At 33.9% G+C, this 24,656-nt stretch overlaps 1 protein-coding gene across 1 annotated transcript in view; it reads right to left on the reverse strand.

The window, feature by feature from the left end:
• Positions 1-24,656, reverse strand: part of FCHO2 (FCH and mu domain containing endocytic adaptor 2) — a 123,333-nt gene that overhangs the window by 84,509 nt on the left and 14,168 nt on the right. The window contains exons 2-5 of the mRNA XM_057494400.1: positions 23,251-23,342; positions 7,361-7,435; positions 4,190-4,331; positions 3,946-4,098 (exon numbers count right to left, since the gene is read on the reverse strand). Of these exons, the coding sequence (XP_057350383.1) occupies positions 3,946-4,098; positions 4,190-4,331; positions 7,361-7,435; positions 23,251-23,342 (462 nt within the window). The remainder of the gene's footprint in view (positions 1-3,945; positions 4,099-4,189; positions 4,332-7,360; positions 7,436-23,250; positions 23,343-24,656) is intronic.

Here is a 24,656-nt window from a genome sequence, read left to right on the forward strand (position 1 = left end):
TTTAAAAGCAACAGCTACATTTCTTCTCATAAATAAAAGATTAGCTTTAATAGGTTACCTATTGTGAAAATACATTTTAATATCCTTCATTTTATTCATTTCCTCAGCATTATAAATAAATTTACTGATACAATACCAGAAATATTTTTAAGTGCTGGTAATTTTTATAGTAAAATCCTATGAAGCAAATACATACATACAGGTAAGTACTTAGTCATAGTCCACAAATAGGAGTACCTTCTAAATGTTTTATTTAAGTAAGGGTTTGTGAGTAAAGATCAGTAGCATACCATCTCATAAAGCACCAGTATTTATGTTTTCATATCTACCAAAGGAAAATTGGTTGAAAGATCTGTTTAAAAAAGCAAACTATATTTGTGTTAATAAAAAACTTCTTTTTACAGGCCAAAATAATTACTTACTTGGACTTGGATTCGAATCAGAGACCCATTAACACATCTCATATTATAAACAAAGATACTGCCTCTAAGCAGAACAATTAGAAAAAAGCACCCCCTCCTCTGAGCTGTTCATCCCACCACAAGGCAAGTGAAGCAAGCATATAGGCCAGATTCAGTCACCAATTCCTAACTCTAGGACACAACCATGTGCTACAGCTCCTCAATATGTTAATCAAAAAGAAATTCTTTCATCTAAATCACTTAATTATGTTAAACATTTTTCTGGCTTCTATCAAAGGATTCAGATAATCATTTCTTTAAGTATAATCTCTAGCTACTATACATTTTTCAGAAGGTCACTCACTACATACTGGGTACTATATTAAGCCAACTGGGTTTCACACACAAAAAAATAAAGAGTGTGGTATTTAACCCAGGAGTGCTTTAACCTTCTGGAAAGTTTCAACCAATTTAGAAAGCAGACTTGCATTAATGACATGACAGGGCAGTCATACCAATTCACTAAACTGTATGTTACTGTATGTAAAGTAAATGTTCCTAGAAGCTCACATTTTAAGAAATTAATCTTATTTTGAAATACGGTCAACTTTTTTCCGTATTTGTTCCTATCCTTCATATATTCTGGGAAAAAATTAAATATTACATAGACGAATGAGGCCCCATGTGCTTCTCAGTTTTGTTCCACTCACTTGCTCCACAAAGATAACTCCCATCATATGGCTTAGTGCTTACTGTCTCCATGCATGACCCTAATACGCATTTACTTATAAACAAAAAGGGTTTTTTTAAACAGAGAATTAAAGATCATGTAAAAGGCATCAAGATCTATATATTCTTCTGGAACTGTTTTGCTCACCATTATGCTTTTTATATTTATCCATGCTAATTTTTTTTTGCTTTTATAACAAATTTTAGAGCACAGAAGTATAATAAACCTTACGAATCCATCACTTAGCTTCAAGAGTCCATGCATTCTTGCCTCTCCAATTTTTTTTTGCTAGAGTATTTTTAATCCCAGATCTATCACTTTACCCCTACGTAGTTCATTTATTTGAAATGCTGAATAGTCCCATTATATGAAACATTTTTTATTGCTCAACAGTTAAGGTTGTTTACATAATAAGAATTTTTTTCCAATTTGACAATCAACCTATTAGCAGAGGAATCTAATTAATTTATATGTATTATGGTATTATGGTATATTTGCATTTATTTCTTTCTACTTATTTTGAGTTTTCTGTCTACCATTCTTTTTCCTTGCTTCTCTATTCCTATTTCCTCTCTTGTTGGAAAATTTTAATATCTTATCTTTGCTTATTTAAAAAATTTAGAAGTTATGCTTAATGTACATACTTGATTATTACTAAATCTAATGTATCATTAATGGTAAAGCACATTATCTCACACATCACTAAAACAGAAAAATGCTGTTAACTAAACCATAAAATAATGCTTTCTTATCACTTCCAATTTTATTTTATACATTTAAAAGAGATCTTTCAGGCTTACTTTAATGTAGATTTTTATTCTGTCTCACTTCTGTGTGATACAGCATAAAAAGGAAAGCAAAATGGATTATTTGAAATAATCCGAAAACTTCTTCATAGTCAAATTCTGATCTCAATTACTTTCCATTTCAAGGATTCCTGAGGTCTGGTTTTTCCAACATATTATCTTTGATGGCACCAAGAGCATTATGGACACTGCATCTCATAAAAATGCTCAATCATTATTACCTCCAGGTTTTCTTACAAACACTAGTACTCATTTTTTCTTGATCTTACCAGGTCTCAACAAAAGGTTCAAACAAGAACCAAAACAATTCCTTCCTCACACAGTCTTAAAATGGTCTATTAAAACATCAAACTGTTGCAGTGGTCCAATCATGCCACCAGGTACAACCACCCAATCTGCACAAGCAATAAACTACACCACAAATGCCACCTTACCAAACAGTGATTACATAATACAATCAACTGAAAATGCATTCTGATTTCAGAGAAGTGAGGAAAAAGAAATACCTGGTAGCTTTTTCTATGGTGTTTAGGTCTGAATTTACCTTTAACCTACTTAATAGCAAGAATGTATCTTCAACCTGAGGATTCTTGAATTTCTCCAATTCTGAAAAATTCTGAGCTACTAACTCTTCAGATATTACTTGTTGAACATTTTCTCCATTTTTTTTTTCCTTCTGAAATTCATATCAGATGAATGAATGTTCACAACCTTTACTTCTCTGTACTACATCCTGGGTGAATTCCCATAGTACTACCTTCCAAAGTCACTCCTTGACTACATTAAGTCTAAAGTTTGTCTTCTCTATTGATAATTTCAATAACTGTATTTTTTATTTCCAAGTTTCTAATTAGCTATTTTCTTATCTAGATCTTATTTCACTATGCTTCTTTTAATTTCTTAATCTTCCTTAATTTAGGTATATATTCACTTATCTTGCTGAACATCCTCAACACAACACACGTTTATTCATCTGTTTTATAAATTTAAATTTCATCTGGAGTGAATTCTTATTCCAATTCTTAAATTTATTGCTCTGCCTTATATTAGATTTCTTAGATTTGCTCTTGAATTTTGGCTATTTGCTCATGTCAAACGGGAGGTTTCTCATCCGTGCCCCAACCTTCTCTCTCCCCCTCCATCAGTGCTATGAGAATATAATGTAAATGTTACCTCCTAGAATTGTGTTACATTCTACCCTTTGTGCTCACCCATCCCCACACAGCAGTTTTTCAGTTGTCTCCTGACAGCCCTCCAAGGCCCCAATTTAGTATCAGTTTTATAAACATAGTTTTGAATTACTTCTATGGAAGAATATTAGGGATATGGACCAAATAGTCATGAATTATTTCTTGGCTTGATACCCAGTCAGAATTGTGTTTATGTTTCCAACTGCCGATTAAGGATTAGCCCTAGTCAGCTGCCCATCTTTTTTCCCCAGCAACTGCTTCACACAGTGAATGAGGCTCCTTGTGCTTCATCTCAACTGGGAAATGAGATATTCCACATCAAACAAGTAAATGGTTAAACTACTTTGAAAGGGGGGGAAAAATCTACTTTCAATTAAAACGAGAGTAGGGGAAAGGGTTGTGGTTTACCACAATACTATATAAATATGCTCAAATCACCCACCCACAACATATATTTTAAAGCTTATCTTTAAGTATCTATGCCTTTCTGAATATACCAAAGTCTTACTTCAAAAATTTTTTACCTCAGTTAAATCTTATAGAAAGGAGTATCTCATCACTTATCATATTATAAAAGCATCCTGCAAATGTGTCAATGACATAAAAAAAAAACATTCCTTTTTATCTATTTGCTCACCTATTTAGCATATACAACATATCTGACAAAACCTCTGTTTCACTTAGTTATCACTAACACTCAGAGGCACAGTGTCTTCACCTTTAATATGAGATCATTCTTGAGTGTCTGAAGATTAAATTTGGTATTCTACTTGAAAGTGCTTTGAATCCACAGAGGTATTATTTTTTATTACTATTACCTTTTCTATTTCTCTTTGTGTAGCTCCTTCCTTTTTCAAACGTTCCTGTTCTACACACTTGGCATTGTAATTTTCCTTGGATTTCTGGAGGGCCTGAGTTATGCTCTGAATGGTCTGAACAGCTTCCAGAGTTCCTGCAACTTCTTCTTTAGTCTGTTTGGTATGAAATGATTCATCAAAATGACTGAAATGTAAAGCACTCAACATCTGACCAATCAATCATTAAGCAAGAAAAAATTGATACCTTTTTATGAGATTTTACTTGCTCTTCTCCATACTTCTGAACTTCCTTTATTAATTCTTGTAATTTTCTAACAAGATCCAAGTGACAATTTGCTAATTTCTCTGTAGATGTTTTGAACACATCCCATACTGGAGCAAATGTTCTAAGGAAAAAAAAAACATGGGAATAATTTTCTAAAAGAGAAAAAGTTTAAGAGTCTAAAATACAACCAGTGGAAATAATAAGGTTATATTCAATAATTTTAAATAGATGAAATTAAAATAAATCACAAATGAAATGACTGACACACTGACCTTGGGTTTTTAATCTTTGGTTTATTATTTAAAATATTTTTGGACCTTAGGTACACAAAAATGAGTCAACTACTTACCAAAGTCTGACCATGGCCCTCTCTTAATTATATCATATCATTTTCTGAGTTTATTTGGTCAGACTTATAGCAGAAGCCTTTCTAATCACTATTATTAACCATTAACTTATTATCAAATTTCAATTTTAGACTATTTAGTTCTCCACTTAAAATGCTTCATCAAAAATAAAAGTTCTTCTAAATTGAAACATGCATAAGTTAAATTTGCACTTTTTTTTTGTCTTCATCATAATTGTAAGATTTAGAACTGTTTCTGAAACCTTGTTTACTATCTATGTACTTCAACAAACACTAAGAGAGTCCCGTTTTTACTACATGGTACAGGGTGTATGACATACTTTCCTATCACTTTCTTAATAATGAGAATTTAGTATTTTCGGTAGGTTCAAGTCTTCCAAGAATTACGACATTTATTGTCTTAGGTAATACTTAAGATACCAATGGTTAGTTTAATCCAATCTGGTCAGCACAGAATGATATAAGGATAATTTTAGCCTATGCTTTCCTCAGTTACTTCCTCAACAGATATTTTCAATAACACTTGCTTTGTTCTATGATAAACCTTCTAGAAAACAAATAAATAGCAGCAATGATCACTGAAGCAAGAGGGTAGGTAAAGAAATTACTTATCCTAATATGTACTCTCTGCCAATTATTACATTTTTTACCTAGTAGGAAAGCTAACTGGCAATGATCATTTTAAGCAATAATAAGTTCATGACAGATGGTAAATACACTTACCATGGTGAGCATTTTGTAATGTGTGTAACTGTCAAATCACCAGGTTGTACACCTGAACCCAATATAATACTATATATCAACTATACTTCAATTTTTAAAAATTGTGAATAATAATAATAAAGAAGTTCAAACAGGGTAATTAAAATACCTAGAGTAGGACAGTTCTGATTAAATCTCACCTTACACTTTAAAATTTAATCACTAAATCTGACAACTAGTTACATGGAATTTTTCAAGAGAAGAGTAAGGTACCCAAAAAGGATCCACTCACTACGCACCAAAATACATGTTCATCACTTCATGTAAACCTGATATGTAATAGTCTGGACTTCACAAAGCAGGTAAGATGGGAGTGTCCCTTTACTTTACGAAAGGATTTTTTACATTGAAAAGGGGTTTAACATGATATTTCTCTAAATATAGATTTCTTCATTTTTTAGAGTTTGATAGATATAATTTTTTTCTGGTTAAGTAATACACATTAATATATAAGCACTAAGAAAAAAAAACTGACAAATCCAAAATATGTTTTCATGCAACTAAATACAGAAAGATAAAATTAAATTTCTTACCTAAATATGCCTCAATAAAACAATATTACTTAAAATATTTATGATCTTAACTAATGACACTAAAATACATACACAAAAACCACCTATTGTTATTTATGTGGCATTTATTATGTCACATTCCAAAGTAGAAGTGTCATTAACTTTATTCTCAGGAAACACAGTTGAAGTCAATCCATATTTTTTCTATCTCCCATCTGTTAACTTAAAAATAAAAAAAAAATCCTACAATAAAAGTGTGGCCAATTGCTTAAGGTTAGCTTCCACTATTCCAGTTACTTTCTGCCCCTTCTATTATGGTCAATAAAGAAATTATGTTTTAGAAGAGTCATATCTACATGGAAGCTTTAGAAACAGAAGGCTGTCAGAAAAGGAAAGAAATGGAAAAAAGAAGAAAGAATGAAGCTGTATCCTGGGAGTGGAGGGGAAAAATAAATGGAAACAAATGAAAGGGAAAAAAACAAAAATCAACTACGAGTCCCCACTCTCTTCTAGGTGAAAAAAAGGTGGCATCTCCCCAACCTTCCCAAATGCTGAAGATCCCCTTGGCTGTGGCTTTTAGCACCTATATAATGTCACTATCCTGAGGATGAACTAAGAGTCCAAATCCTCTATATCCAGGCACAAATTAGGAAGACTCATTTAAATTTACAACCATGCTGGAGAATACTTCAAAAAATAGTCATTCTTAAACCAGTTTGATCACAGAACCATATGTGAATCTGATAACTGGTATAGACCCTCTTCATCAAAAATATAAATTAATACACAAAATTTTGACATAAATTTCAAGGGATTCACAGATTCATCAAAACCTCAGAGAAGAATACTTCCCTCCCTATCACTATAGAAATCCTTATAAATATTATTCTAATTATTTTAACATCTTAGTTAAAATGTGACTTTTCTCCAAATTTTAGATAATTATATCAGATTAAATATTCCTTCCAGAGTTGTTACAGTTGAAATTATATAATTATTCTTTCCAGAGCTGTTACGGTTTATGATCACATCTCAATTTAAATATATTCTTATTATTAATAATCACTTTTCAAAGAATACATTTCCTTAATACAAATTTTTAAGATGATGACTTAATGATAGTCTATAAAATCATGAGACATTTTTAATACATTTTGATCATATCAATAAAGTTAGTGAGTTTTTAAAGATCACTGCAACAAAATTTAAATACTTACAGAAAACTAGAACATGCATAATACAATATTTATTATCTCAAAATTATACTACTGAATGACTATATAGTTTAATAAAAGGGAAATAAAGTTTCACTTACTTTGACAACATTAACTAATTCAGCAAGTTCAATTATATTTTCTATCAAGTCAAGAATATACTCAGACACATTTTTAATACACACATTAGATAGTATTATATTTACAAACTATTATACCCTCAATGGGAACCAAATATTCTCAAGAACTTTGCCTAAATCAACACTGAAAAAGTTCTTCAAAGAAATAAACTCACCCAAGTTGAGAATAATTGCTTGCGGATTTTGCTAGTTTTGTCATTGACCTGGAGTATGCTTCCTCTATTGTAGCTCTGTTAAATCAAATTCCATATAAAAGCTCGTTTAATGACCAAACACACAGTAAAGTGATCAAAATACAATTAAAATTATAGAAACAAAAGGTAATTCAAGCTATATATTTTAAAAATATTGAATTATACACATTATGTATTAGTATATATATTATTATATTTTTTTTTAAGAAATATGTATGTAGTCAGGAATTTCGAGCTTATCTTAAAATATCCTCTGTGCACATCTACTTAGAGAACTAGTGTGATATAGAGCTGAAATAATTTATATCACTAAAGAAACTTAAATGAAGTCACTACTACTTTATCTTTAGTAACAATGCTTATTTGAACATAAAGTATAAGAATGCTTCCTGTACTCTCTTTCCTTTTCTCTTTCCCTCCCACACTCTCTCACCAGTAAACTAATTCAGTATGAAAGTCATTAATATTTAATACTTCCTTGGTGTACTTAATAGAGGTTTTATTATTCAACACTGTGATTTCATTATTATGCACATTTAACAGAACAAGAGATTGATGATAGTCTTTGCAGAAAACAATATAAATTACTAGCAAGTCTGAGATTCTGAACTTCACAGCTTACTCTATTTTGTGATAAATCTAAAGTATTAGTAAGCATTTTATACTAGAATACTGTGTTTTATATAACTATTATTTAGCATATAGGATTTTCTGCTTTAGAAAAATCAACCATTAAATATGGAATAAAAAAATTTTTCCCACAGACACATAACCTACAAATATAAAATATGGAGCTTTCTGAGACAACACTACAAAAGGTAAGTTCTGTCTTACCTCTCCCATAACTACCCTGTCACTTCATAGTCTGTGCCACTCTTAACAGGGCAACAGCCTACAACTACCCTTGCCCTCCCGTTAACTTTGATAGGTCCAACTAACTCTACTTTTAATGTCCAAATCTAGATCTCCACATTGTTCTTATATCAAACTATCTGCTTAATATATAAATGCCTCAAGCATAACTCTACTTAGGTATTTTAACCACCTCAAACTCAGAATATCCAAACTAAGCCTATGTCCCAACTCTTACCTAACCCCATACCCACAAAAATCAGCTTTTAACAAAAAGGAATGCCACCATCCAAAAGATAAACAACAACAAATGTTGGCGAGGTTGTGGAGAAACATTCCTCACACTGCTGGTGGGAATGTAAATTAGCTCAACCATTGTGGAAAGCAGTATGGAGGTTCCTCAAAAAGCTCAAAATAGAAATACCATTTGACCCAGGAATTCCACTTCTAGGAATTTACCCTAAGAATGCAGCACTCCAATTTGAAAAAGACAGATGCACCCCTATGTTTATCGCTGCACTGTTTACAATAGCCAAGATATGGAAGCAACCTAAATGTCCATCAGTAGATGAATAGATAAAGAAGATGTGGTACATATACACAATGGATTATTACTCAGCCATAAGAAAAAAACAGATCCTACCATTCACAACAACATGGATGGAGCTAGAGGGTATTATGCTCAGTGAAATAAGCCAAGCGGAGAAGGACAAGTACTAATGATTTCACTCATATGTGGAGTATAAGAACAAAGGAAAACTGAAGGAACAAAACAGCAGCAGAATCACAGAACCCAAGAATGGACTGACAGTTACCAAAGGGAAAGGGACTGGGGAGGACGGGTGGGAAGGGAGGGATAAGGGTGGGGAAAAAGAAAGGGGGCATTACAATTAGCATGTATAATGTGGGGGGGACATGGGGAGGGCTGTACAAGACAGAGAAGACAAGTAATGACTCTATAGCATCTTACTATGCTGATGGACAGTGACTGTAATGGGGATTTTGGGGGGGACTTGGTGAAGGGGGGAGCCTAGTAAACAATGTTCTGCATGCAATTGTAGATTAATAATAACAAAATAAAAAATAAAGGAACTACTGATAGTAACTGCCTCTCACTGATGGAATTGTGACTTTTTTCTGCTCCTGTAAACATCTATGTGCTTTTTAGTATACTAAACTACAAGGGTAGTGATTTGATAATCTAAAAGAAGTTAATACAAAAAGAAATATTAATATCTCAATGGGTAAGTGTAACAACAAAAAAGAGTTTCTATTTCAAGTAATACTAAACTGATACAAAAACTTCCCAATGAGAAAAACTGGAAAAAGATTGGGCAGAGGAATGACTAAACGGCATCAGGCAACTAAAGAGGCAGTTAAGAATCAGTGGGCCAAGATCCAAGAGGAGGATATCCAGAGAAGTGAGTCAGATATGTAGAGCAGCTTTTTCCTTAGGGGCATCTAAAAGAGGTAAGCGGAATCTAAAAACAAAACAAAACATAATGAACAAACAGCAACAGACTCACAGACACAACGAAGTGACTAGTGGTTACCATGGGGAAGAGGTTAGGGTGGATAAGTGAAATAGGTGAAGGGGATAAAGAGGCACAAAATCTCAATCACATAATATGAATTAGTCATGGGGATGGAAGTACAGCATAGAGAATAAAGTCAATAGTTATGTAACATCTTTTTATGTTCACAGATAATAACTACACTAGTTGGGATGAGGACTTAATAATGTATGTATCTCTTGCATCACTATGTTGTACATTTGAAACCAATATATATTGTATATCAACTATACTTGAATTTAAAAAGAGTAAATGAAAAAGAAATAATAACATATCCATCTTGTTAAAAACAAGTGGAGGAAAGCACAACAAATTCGAAAAAAATTTACAAATTCTGTATCTGAAAAATACAGTAACAAAATTAGTATCTCAATGTATGGGGTTTAACAGCAGATTTGATACACTGTAATGAGAAGTGTAAACCGGAAGAAAGGTAAGAATCTATCCAGAAAACCAAAAGAATAGAAAACAGAGAAGAGAACTAACAGTCAAAGGACAAAGCAAAAGAAGTCTAACACATGTGTAAAGAGAGAAAGAAAGAAAGAATGAGTCAGAAGAAATATTTGAGGGTTAATGATGGGGAATTTTCCAAAACAGACAAAAGATATCAAGTCAGAGATCTAAGTAGCCCAACAAACTCTAAAAGAACAAATAAAAAGACACCTATACCTACTCACATCATAGAAAATCTGCTGAAAAATCAGAAAAAAAATCTGAAAAGCAGCTAAACCCTTACCACCATCAAATGTTACCTACAAAGGAGCAATAATTACACTAATAGCTAATATCTCAACAGTAAACAATGGAATGATCTTCAAATAATTTTTTTTTAATCTAGTAAAATGCAAAACTCTAAAACTCCTAGAAGATAACAAAGGAGAAAACCTAGATGAGCTTGAGTATGGTGATGCCTTTTTAGCTACAACATGAAAGACATGATCTATGAAAAAAATCATTAATAAGCTGGACTTCATTAAAATTAAAAACTTCTGCTTTGTGAAAGACAATGTCAAGAAAATGCAAAGACAAGCCACAGACTGACAAACTATTTGCAAAAGGCATATCTAGGAAAGAACTGTTATCCCAAATATGCAAAGAACTCTTAAAACTCAACAATAAGAAAACAAACAACCTAGCTTAAAAAAGGATTCAAGACATTGATATCACATCAAATACATACAGATGGCAAATACACATATGAAAAGATGCTCCACATTATATATCACAGGGAAATGTAAATTAAAACAGGATACACTACATACCTATTTAGAATGGACAAATTCTGGAACACTAATAAAGCCAATTACTGGCAAGGATGTGGAGCAAGAGGAATTCTCATTCATTGCTGGTGGAAATGCAAAATGATATATATAGCCCTTTGGAAGACAGTTTCATAATTTCTTACAAAAATAAACATACTTTTACCCTACAATCCAGCAATCACATTCCTTGGTATCTACCCAAAGGAGCTGAAAACATGTCTACACAAAAACCTTCAGATGTTTATAGCAGTGTTATTCGTAATTACCAAAGCTCAAATTGCCAAGATGTTCTTTAGCAGGTAAATGGTTAAATAAACTGTGGTATATCCAGACAATGGGATATTATTCAGCAGTAAAAAGAAATGAGCTATCAAGCTGTGAAGACATGGAGGAATCTTAAATGCATATTACTAAGTGAAAGAAGCCAATTTGAAAATTGTATGATCACAACTATATATGACATTCTGGAGAAGGCAAAAATATGGAGACAATAATAAAACAAAGCACCAAGGGTTCTTCAGTCAGTGAAAATACTCCGCATTATAATATAAAGATACATGTCACTATACATTTATCCACTCCAAAGAATGTACAACACCAAGAGTGAACCCCAAGGTAAATTATGACTTTGAGTGATTCCGATTTATCAATGTTAAGTTCATTCTTGGTAAAAAATTTCCATTCTGGTGAATGATGCTGATAATGGAGGAGGCTATGCACATGAGGGGCAGGTTTGGGAACTCTCTGAACCTTCCTCTCAGTTTTGTTATAAACCTGAAACTGCTCAAAACAAAATAAAACCAGACTTAAAAGAAAATCTACCAATTGTAATTTTATACCCAGCAAAAATATAATGAAAGTAAAACCACTAATGAAACAATGGATCTAGGGGATGACCATCAATGGCTACTAACATCACAAAATAGATATAACCAGATATTATAAGCCTCAAATGGAAATACATAGCACCATCTAAGAAGTATTCTTGTCAAAATACTGAACTGAATTTGACCACGCTGCTAAATTTAAATGATTTATAGGTAATATAGACAAATGCTGAATAAAACTATGGATATGCAATTAGCACATTCCAGAATGTGTGACCCTCTACAGAAAAATAATCTGACTTCTTCAACAAAAAACAAAAGTTGAAGGGGATAGAGTATCTACAGATAATGAGACTCAAAAACACATCAACTAAACATAATGTATAAATCTTGCTTGGCTCCTGACTGGAGAATATCAACCACATGCACTGTGTCTGTGGGTGACAAACAAGGAAAATTGAGCAATGACTGGATTATTTGTTGATATTAAGGAACCAATCCTGTATTTTTAGAAAACATACTATGGTTATTGTTCTTTAAAAAGCCCTTATCTTCTGTGACATGCTTATGGATGAAATGTAATGTTTGTAAATCTGACATTTGCTTCATAACAATTCAGTAATAGTGGTACAGAATAGGTGAAACAAGAATGGTCATAACTTACTGTTGAAGTTCAGTGATTGCAACATGGAAGTGCATGATATTAAGTTTGTAACTTTTAAGTAAATTTTATGTATGTTTGAAATTGTCCATAATAAAAAGTTCTTTCAGTAACGATAAACTAAAGATATGACCACTAACAAAAATTGAGAATTCATCACCAGAAAATCCACATTAAAAGGAATATTTAAAAGGTGTTTTTAAAACAGAAGAAAAATGGTCCAGGAAAAAGTATCAAAGAAAAAGTAAGTGAATTTAATAAAACTAAATAATGCTACATGAAAATACTAAGAATGTAGAAGAATAATTCATATACCTGATTTGAACAAATGAGCTCAATTAGATATTAGAAAATATTTTTCAAATTATAGTTTATTTTATTAGATGAGTAATATTATTATTTTTAAGTCCTTAGCTGTTACAGATACATACATAAGTATCTACGGACATACTAACTTGATGCTAGGGAATTGCTTTAAACAAAACTAGCAAAATACTAAAAATTGCTGAAATTACATTATACTTCATTTCTTACTGATTTATATTTCCTCTATTTTTTGACTGTTTTAGTTTTTCCATATTAAAAAGTTAAAAAAAAACACACATTACATAAGTGGCATATAAGTGTATATTCCACAATAAAAAAATTTCCTTAATGTAAGACTTTTAATTCCCATAGTAAAAAGTTACACACAAATGGCATATGGGTGGTAGTATTCTAATGCTGCATTTTCAAGAAGGTAAAATTACCAATTATTATTGGAAGTTAAGAGGTCAACAATATAATCTCAATTTTATAATCATAAATGATAACCATAAAAGAATAGCAGAGTAGGGTATTACTTCTAAGCTAATAGAATTTTTTTTAAACAGGCCAAAAAGCAAGAAAGAGGAGAAAAAAACACATTAAATAGAATAGAAAACAAATATCAAAATAGTACAGCAATTGGCAAACTACAGCACCAGTAGCCAAATTCAGCCCACTACCTGTTTTTGTAAATAAAGTTTTATTAGGACACAGCCATGCTCATTTATTTACACGTTGGCTATGACTGCTTTTGTACTAAAACTGAATAGCTGTACAGAGATCAGATGCACACAAAGCCTAAAAATTTACTTTCTGGGCCTTTACACAAAAAGTTGGGCAACTTCTGAGACAACTAGAACCCAAATATGTCTGCAATTACACTATGTAAGTGATGAAGTAAACACTATAATTAAAAGACAACGAATGTAAAAATGGCTTTAAAAATATGAGAAAAACACATGTAAAGGGTGGGAGGCTCAAGATGGCGGCATGAGTAGGGTGGTGGAAATCTCTTCCCAAAAACATATATATTTTTGAAAATACAACAAATACAACTACGCCTAAAAGAGAGACCAGACGATAGGACAGTACAACAGCCAGGCTACATCTACATCTGCAATAACTCCACATCTCACGAATAGGGTAAGATACAAGCCACGACCCGGCAGGACCCAAGGACTCCCCCAACACCAGCTCACTGGCAGGAGGAAAAGTCAAGAGTGGGTAGGGAGAGGAAGCACAGGGCTGCTAAATAACTAGCCCTAGTAGTCTGCACTGGGAGCACAGACACACATTGCATGGTGTACTGGATATTAGAGAAACGGAAAAGTAAAATCCGAGATGGAGACTGCGAGCGGGTCTCCACAGCCGTCCCCCTGGCACAAAGAAAAGAGGGTGCTTTTTAAAAGTCTTAAAGGGACAAGGGCTTAATAGTTGGACAAAACTGTCCAGGCAAACTCAGCCCAGCAGGCTGGGAATCCTAAGGAACATCAGGTGCCCCAACCCTCTGGGGGATAACCCAGCCCCGAAGACCCTCACAGTGATAAGCAGCCAGCTAATCATTCCCCCGGCCGGTGCTACAAGCAAACCGGCTGACCTGCCACTGTGGCAGAGCAGCCGGAGAGCAGTCCCGCCCACAGCAACTACACAGAGTCTCCTCCCAGCACACAGCTAACCACAACAGATCCAGAGGCTGCCACCGGTGCGCAGCTGCCTAGCACTGACAGAGGAAGCCGGAGCAAGGTTCGGAAGGCACAAAGGGGTGCCTTTCTAGCAGGAGAACACACCCTATGCATCTGCCACTCCCGCAGGGCTCTGGGCTATCTGAGGGCTGCCCCGCCCATGGCAGCTGAGGAGATTATCCCAGAGACTGCTCCTTACCTGCAGGTAACTGACACAGGCAGCGGAGAAGGGCAAGGCAACCAGCAAGCAGGACGGGACTTTGTTCTCCAGCTGACACATGAACCACCTGCCTACGACCATCTCTATCGCCATGAAAAGTCAGAAGAATCTGGTTCAGTCAAGAATCACTCAGACAAACCAAGAGAGAGGGCATGAGGAGATAGATATAACCAATCTTGCTGAAAAATAATTCAAAATAAAGGTCATAACCAGGCTGATGGACCTGGAGAGAAATATGCAGGAGCTAAGGGATGAAGTCTGGAGGGAAATAACAGAAATGAAACAATCTCTGGAAGGACTTAAGAGAAGACTGGAAAAAGTGCAATAGTCTGTTAATGGAATAGAAATCAGAGAACAGGAATACAGAGAAGCTGAGGCAGAGAGAGAGAAAATGATCTCCAGGAATGAAAGAATATTAAGAGAACTGTGTGACCAATCCAAACGGAATATTATTTGCATTATAGGGGTACCAGAAGAAGAAGAGAGAGAAAAAGGGATAGAAAATGTCTTTGAAGAAATAACTGCTGAAAACTTCCCAAAGTTGGGAGAGGAAATAGTCTCTCACACCATGGAAGCACACAGAACTCCCAACACAAGGGACCCAAGGAAGACAACAACAAGACATATATTAATTAATATGGCAAAGATCAAAGACAAGGACAGAGTACTAAAAGCAGCCAGAGAGAAAAAAAAGATCACCTACAAAGGAAAAGCCATCAGGCCATCATCAGACATCTCAACAGAAACCTACAAGCCAGAAGAGAATGGCATGATATATTTAATGCAATGAAACACAAGGGCCTTGAACCAACAATACTGTATCCAGCATGATTATCATTTAAATTTGAATGAGGGATTAAACAATTCCCAGACAAGCAAAAGTTGAGGGAATTTGCCTCCCACAAACCACCTCTACAGGATATTTTAAGAGAATGCTCTAGATGTAAGCAATTCTAAGACTAAATAGATGTCACCAGAGAAAAAAATAAAATCACAGCAAAGAAAGCAGACCAACCAAATACTCACTAAAGGCAAAAAATAAAATCAACTACTTATAAAAGCAGTCAACAGGAACACAAAAGAGTACAGAATAAAACACCTAACATACAAAGAATGGAGGAGGAAGAACAAAAAGGGAGAGAATTCCAATCATCAGACTCTGTTTATAACAGCTTAATAAGAGAGTTAAGTTGGACGATTTGATAGTAAAAGAACCTTTGGTAACCATGAATCCAAAGCCTGTAATGGCAATAAGTACGTATCTTTCAATAATCACCTTAAATGACTGAATGCACCAATCAAAAGACACAGAGTAATAGAATGGATAAAAAACCAAGACCCATCTATATGCTGCTTACAAGAAACTCACCTCAAACCCAAAGACATACACAGACTATATAAAAGTGAAGGTATGGAAAAAGATACTTCATGCAAACAATAGGGAGAAAAAAGCACGTGTTGCAGTACTTGTATCAGACAAAATAGACTTCAAAACAAAGAAAGCAACACGAGATAAAGAAGGACATTACATCATGATAAAGGGGGAAGTCCAACAAGACGATATAACCATCATAAATATATATGCACTCAACACAGGAGCAGTAACATATGTGAAACAAATACTAACAGAATTAAAGGAGGAAATGAAATAGAATGGAATGTATTCATTCTAGGAGACTTCAATACACCATTCACTCCAAAGGACAGATCCACCAGACAGAAAATAAGTAAGGACACAGAGGCACTGAACAACACACTAGAACAGATGGACCTAACAGACATCTACAGAATTCTACACCCAAAAGCAGCAGGATACACATTCTTCACAAGTGCACATGGAACATTTTCCAGAATAGACCACATACTAGGCCACAAAAAGAGCCTCAGGAAATTCAAAAAGATTGAAATTCTACCAATCAACTTCTCAGACCACAAAGGCATAATAAAACTAGAAATAAATTGTACAAAGAAAACAAAAAGGTTCACAAACACATGGAGACTTAACAACAGGCTCCTAAATAATCAATGGATCAATGACCAAATTAAAACCGAGATCAAGTAATATATGGAGATAAATGACAACAACAGCAAAAGCACCAAATTCTGTGGGACGCAGCGAACGCAGTTCTAATAGGAATGCATATAGCAATCCAGGCCTATTTAAAGAAGGAAGAACAATCCCAAATGAATAGTCTAAAGTCACAATTATCGAAATTGGAAAAAGAAGAACAAATGAAGCCCAAAGTCAGCAGAAGGAGGGACATAATAAAGATCAGAGAAGAAATAAATAAAATTGAGAATAAAATAGAAAAAAATCAATGAAACCAAGAGCTGGTTCTTTGACAAAATAAACAAAATAGATAAGCCTCTAGCCAGACTTATTAAGAGAAAAAGAGAGTCTACACACATAAACAGAACGAGAAATGAGAAAGGAAAAATCACAACGGACCCCACAGAAATACAAAGAATTATTAGAGAATACTACAAAAACCTATATGCTAACAAGCTGGAAAACCTAGAAGAAATGGACAACTTCCTAGAAAAATACAATCTTCCAAGACTGACCCAGGAAGAAATAGAAAATCTAAACAGACCAATTACCAGCAAAGAAATTGAATCAGTAATCAAAAAACTACCCAAGAACAAAACCACAGGGACAGATAGATTCACCGCTGAATTTATCAGACATCTAGAGAAGACATAATACCCATTCTCCTTAAAGTTTTCCAAAAAATAGAAGAGGAGGGAATACTCCCAAACTCATTCTATGAAGTCAGCATCACTCTAATACCAAAACCAGGCAAAGACCCCACCAAAATAGAAAATTACAGACCGATATCTCCGATGAACATAGATGCAAAAATACTCAACAAAATATTAGCAAACCGAATTCAAAAATACATCAAGAGCATCATACACCATGACCAAGAAGGGTTTATCTCAGAGATGCAAGGATGGTACAACATTTGAAAATCCATCAACATCATCCACTACATCAACATAAAGAAGGACAAAAACCACATGATCATCTCTATACACGCTGAAAAAGCATTCGACAAAATTCAACATCTATTCATAAAAACACTCAACAAAATGGGTATAGAGGGCAAGTACCTCAACATAATAAAGGCCATATATGATAAACCCACAGCCAACATCATACTTAACAGCGAGAAGCTGAAAGCGTTTCACCTAAGATCAGAAACAATACAGCGATGTCCACTCTCCCCACTGTTATTCAACATAGTAGTGGAGGTCATAGCCATGGCAATCAGACAACACAAAGAAATACAAGGCATCCAGATTGGTAAAGAAGCAGTTAAACTGTCACTATTTGCAGATGACATGATATTGTATACAAAAAACCCTAAAGACTCCACTCCAAAACTACTAGAATATCTGATTCAGTGAAGTTGCAAGAAACAAAATTAACACACAGAAATCTGTTGCATTCCTATATACTAACGACGAAGTAGCAGAAAGAGAAATCAGAAAAACAATTCCATTCACAATTGCATCAAAAAAAATAAAATACTGAGGAATTAACCTAACCAAAGAAGTGAAGACCTATACCCTGAAAACTACAAGACACTCTTAAGAGAAATTAAAGAGGACACTTCCAAATGGAAACTCATCCCATGCTCTTGGCTAGGAAGAATATTGTCAAAATGGCCATCCTACCTAAAGCAATCAACAGATTCAATGTAATCCCTATGAAAATACCAACAGCATTCATTAACGAACTGGAAGAAATAGTTCTAAAATTCATATGGAACCACAAAAGACCCGAAATAGTCAAAGCAATCCTGAGAAGGAAAAATAAAGTAGGGGGCATCTCGCTTCCCAACTTTAAGCTCTACTACAAAGCCACAGTAATCAAGACAATTTGGTACTGGCACAAGTACAGACCCACAGACCACTGGAACAGTATAGAGACCAGATATTAACCCAAACATATACGGTCAATTAATATACGATAAAGGAGCCATGGAAATACAATGGGGAAATGACAGCCTCTTCAACAGCTGGTGTTGGCAAAACTGGACAGCTACATATAAGAGAATGAAACTGGATCATTGTCTAACCCCATACACAAAAGTAAATTCAAAATGGATCAAAGACCTGAACGTAAGTCATGAAACCATAAAACTCTTAGAAAAAAACATAGGCAAAATCTCTTGGACATAAACATGAGCAACTTCTTCATGAACATATCTCCCTGGGGAAAGGAAACAAAAGCAAAAATGAACAACTAGGACTATATCAAGCTGAAAAGCTTCTGCACAGCAAAGGCCACCATCAATAGAACAAAAAGGCATTCTACAGTATGAGAGAATATATTCATAAATGACATAGCAATAAAGGGTTGACATCCAAAATATATAAAGAGGCCATGCACCTCAACAAAGAAAAAGCAAATAATCCAATTAAAAAATGGGCACAGGATCTGAACAGACACTTCTCCAAAGAAGAAATTCAGATGGCCAACAGACACATGAAAAGATGCTCCACATTGCTAATCAGCAGAGAAATGCAAATTAAAACCACAGTGAGGCATCACCTCATACCAGTTAGGATGGCCACCATACAAAAGACAAACAACAACAAATGTTGGTGAGGATGTGGAGAAAGGGGAACCCTCTTACACTGCTGGTGGGAATGTAAATTAGTTCAACCATTGTAGAAAGCAGTATGGAGGTTCCTCAAAATGCTCAAAATAGGAATACCATTTGACCCAGGAATTCCACTTCTAGGAATTTACCCTAAGAATGCAGCAGCCCAGTTTGAAAAAGACAGATACACCCCTATGTTTATCGCAGCACTATTCACAATAGCCAAGAAATGGAAGCAACCTAAGTGTTCATCAGTAGATGAATGGATAAAGAAGATGTGGTACACTAGAATTATCATGTATATAAATGTTGAATCACTATGTTGTACACCTGAAACTAATGTAATGTAATACTGTGTGTCAACTACCCTCCAATAAAAAATAATTATCTACCAAAAAAAAAAAAGAAGATGTGGTACATATACACAATGGAATATTATTCAGCCGTAAGAAGAAAACAAATCCTACCATTTGCAACAACATGGATGGAGCTAGAGGGTATTATGCTCATTGAAATAAGCCAGGCAGAGAAAGACAAGTTATCAGATGACTTCACTCATATGTGGAATATTAGAACAAAGAAAAAAACTGAAGGAACAAAACAGCAGCAGACTCACAGAGTCCAAGAATGGACTAACAGTTACCAAAGGAAAAGGGATTGAGGAGGACGGGTGGGAAGGGAGGGATAAGGGGGAAAAAAAGGGGCATTATGATTAGCACACATAATGGTAGGGGGGCGCTTGGGGAGGCTGTAGTACACAGAGAAGACAAGTAGTGATTCTATAGCATCTTACTATGCTGATGGACAGTGACTGTAATGGGGTATGTGGGGGTACTTGACTAAGGCAGGAGTCTAGTAAACATAATGTTGCTCATGTAATTGTAGATTAATGATATCAAAGAAGAAAAAAACAGGGTATTCTGTATAATTTGCTTATATTTGACCTTCTATAATATTCTATAATTTTCTTCACATAGTTTTTTGTACATTTTTTGTTACATTTATTTGTAATTACTTCATCTATTTGGTACCTATTATAAATTATATATTTTCTTCCAAAAAAAAAAAAAAAACACATGTATGTTACAAGAACCAGCAAAGGAAAGAAAATGTTATATATATCATGCAAACACTAACCAAAAGCAAACTGTAATAACAAAGTGGACTTCAAGGCAAAAAACACTGCTAGAGATAAGAAAGGATACTTTATAATGATACAAAGTTCAATTCATCTGAAAATGGAATAGTTCTAAATCTGTATTCACCTACTAACATGGCCTCAAATACATAAAGCAAAAACTGACATAACTACATGGATAAATACACAAAAACCACAATCAAAATGAGACATTTTCATACAACTCTTTCAGGAATTGATAAAATGAGGATTAAAAAAAAGAAAAACCAGTGAGGATATATTACAGTTAAACAACAGAATTCACAAACCTACCATAAAACATACATATAGACCCCTATACCCAAAAAATGCAATATATAGTCTTTTCATGTTATATGCAGATATTTACCAAAATTTACTCTATCCTGGTCCATAAACCAACTGTCAACAAATTTCAAAACACAGAAATCACAGAGTGTATTCTCTAACCACAATGCAATTTAGCTTGAAATCAATAGCAAAAATTTAACTTTAAAAATTAACACATATTTGGAAATTAAGAAACACACTTCTAAATAACCCAGGAAGAAAAGAAAGCACAATGAAATTTTATATTTAAACTAAATAAAATGAAAATTCTACTTCTCAAAACAAGTGGGATGCAACAAAGGTAATGCTTGAGGGAAATTAATAGACATTTTAAATGAGTATCAGAATCAGGAAAAAAGGGCTAAAAATCATTAAGTATCTATCTCAAAAAGTCAGGCAAAAGACAGCAACTGAATACAAAGTCAAAGAAAATAAAGAACAGAAGTTAATGAAATAGAAAATAAATATACAAAAAGAAGGGATCAACGAAGTCAACAGTTGGTTCTTATAAAAGAACATTAAAACCAACAAATGTCAAATGAGATTGATCATGAAAAAAGAAAAGGCATAGATAATGTCAGAAATGAAAAGTGGAACAGATCCTGCATTTTAAAAGTTCACAGGAAGATATTAAGAACAACTTTTTGCCAATAAATTTGAGAATTCAGTTGAAATAGAAGAATTCCTTTAAAATATAACTCATAAAACTCACAGAACTGGAATATCTGACTAGTCATAAAGCTATTAAAAGAATTTGAATATGTAATTTAAAACCTTCCAACAATTTCAAAACCACATAGCTTTACCAGAAAATCCTATGAAATATGTAAGAAACTATAACCTTCCCCAAGTTTTTCCAGAGAATAAAAATAGGGTATGCCCTCCAACTCATTTTATGAGACCAACAAATCTTGACACCAAAACCTAACAAGGACAGCTAGACAAAGAAATTTTCAGGCGAATCTCACAAATATAGATGCAAAAATCATAAATAAAATAGCAGCAAAATGATCCACCAATACATTAAAAATGGTAATACATCTCCACCAAGTTGGGTTTACACCAGTAATGGGAAGTTAGTTTAACATGCAAAATTCAATAAAATTCAGATTGAGGGGAAAAAAATAAAGAGAAAAAAAAATCTATCTGCTCAATAGATACAAGAAAAATATTTGACCAAATTTAACATCCAGTCATGATTTTAAAGAAACAAAACCCTTACCAAAATAGTATTGTAAAAGGGAATATCCATAATCTCGTTAATAGTAGGAGAAAACTTACAATATATTTAAGAGTAAAATATGAGAATGGAAAAAGACAAGAATGCCTGACATCACCGTTTCTATTCAGCATTTCACTGGACATATTAAGCCACTACAATGGGTCAAGAAAAAGAAATAGAAGTTATACGGACTGGAAAGGAAGAGAGAAAACAGTCATTTGCAGAAGGTCATTTATACACATAGAAAATCCAAAAGACTCTGCAGCTAAATTATCAGAATAGGCAAGAATTGCCAGGTTACTGCACACAAAGTCAAAACAGAGGTTTTCAACCTAATCAGAGAGATTAGGAAATGCATCCCTGGAGAAGTAACCACATTGCTGAGCTCTAAAGGATATATAGGCATTCTAAGTGAAGACAGAAATAACATGACAAAGTCTGGACTGGAAGAAGCTTGTCAATAAAATGGCCAATGTTTCTGGAGAGGAAAAAAAAAGGAGACTAGTGTGGGCTTAAGTTTGAAAGGTACTTTGCAGGTCAGACCATGCAGGCCTATATTAAGAACAATGAGAAGCCTTTGAAATGGTTTCAACAGAAGAGGTAATACACTACTCCGCAATTTTAAAAAAACACCACAGTTACAGTGCAGAGAGTAAGTTACAGGAGAACAAGAATGAATGTAGATAGACCAGTTAGGAGTTACTGCTACACTGCAGGCAACATTGATGATAGTTTGGATCAGTGAAGTTAGAAATTCATTATATCAAAAAATCGGCACTGAGGGCCTAGTAAGGGCAGGAAAGAGAACAGTAAGAACAAAGACAAAAACTCCCTGCCCTTATGTAGTTTATTATATATTCTAGTGGGAAGAGATAGACAAGTAAGTAAAATATCACTCGCATTCAGATGGTTTTTTTGTGCTATGAAGAAAAATTAAGCAGAGGAGGGGGAGTGGAAAGAGGGTTTGTTTCACTGCCCACAGAATCATAAAGGAATTAGATCCTGGGTAAAGAAGGGATGACCAGGAGTCCTGGAATTCTTCTGGTGACTGATATAAACAGGACTAAAAGTCATAATGATCTCAATTATTTTCCAAAATTTAACTTGGTAATGAATTGTTAAATAACTTATTAAAAAAATACATACCTTTCTCTTACAAAATCTGCTAGTTCTTTTGTCGATATCTGTCCATGTTTCATATTATGGTAAAGGACATCAAAGCCACTATTTTTTTCCCCCTAAAATATAAAAAGAGTTTTAGTTTAACAAAAAAAGAGACCAAAATGACTTAAGAATAACCCCACATTAACTTATATGCAATTCTAATGCTGAGGTGGGCTGTTTTTCCTTAATTTAACATTGTTGGTCTTTTTATAACTTTAAACTGTATTAAAGAATACTATATACTTTGACAAGATAACAATTTATTATATATACATATACACAATCACACCCATAAACACTATAACCACTCATAAGGGTATATTATAAAATTAAATCTGAAATTTATTTAATATGTAGCGTAATTTAGAAAGGATAAACATAGACCTTATAAAATACATTACTAGATCCCATTTCAATTCATTTAACATGCATTGAGGAATTACTGATTTCTTAACACAGTCTGTATTTAAGATAACTAAACCTTGACTTATGAGCCAAGACAGCATTACTACTAATGACATAAGCACTGAACACCACAAAAAACTTCATAATCACTAATAAAAGTTTCTCAGTAAATTTAACTTGAGAAGTGAGAAAGGAGATAAAACTTAAACAGAAAAGCACTAACAGCCTAGTGTCTAGTCTTCAATTATTAGGAAATTAACAGAACCAGACCACTATACAATCTCAGAAAACCTCTACTGCTGTTTAATTCAATGAACACTAAATTAGCAAGTCATAGCAAAAAAAAAAAACATAAGAAATATCTATTTTAAAGGTGAAAAAGTCTATTAATAAATTAAGCTCATGACAGCCTCTTCAACAACTGATGCTGGCAAAACTGGACAGCTACATGTAAGAGAATGAAACTCAATTATTGTCTAATTCCATACACAAAAGTAAACTTGAAATGGATCAGAGACCTGAATGTAAGTCATGAAAGAATAAAACTCATAGAAGAAAACATAGACAAAAATCTCTTAAATATAAACATGAGCAACTTTTTTCTGAACGCATCTCCTCAGGCAAGGGAAACAAAAGCAAAAATGAACAAATGGGACTACATCAAGCTAAAAAGCTTCTGCACAGCTAAGGACACCATCAGTAGAACAAAAAGGCATCCTGCAGTATGGGAGAACATATTCAAAAATGACATATCTGACAAGAGGTTAACATCCAAAATATATAAAGAGCTCACATGCCTCAACAACCAAAAAGCAAATAACCCAATTAAAAAAAAAGTGGAGGATCTGAATAGATACTTCTCCAAAGAAGAAATTCAGGTGGCCAACAGGCACATGAAAAGATGCTCCACATTGCTAATTATCAGGGAAATGCAAATTAAAACCACAATGAGGTATCACCTCACACCAGTTAGGATGGCCAAC

Source organism: Manis pentadactyla, chromosome 2 (assembly GCF_030020395.1).
Source record: "Manis pentadactyla isolate mManPen7 chromosome 2, mManPen7.hap1, whole genome shotgun sequence".
Lineage (NCBI taxonomy): Eukaryota > Metazoa > Chordata > Mammalia > Pholidota > Manidae > Manis > Manis pentadactyla.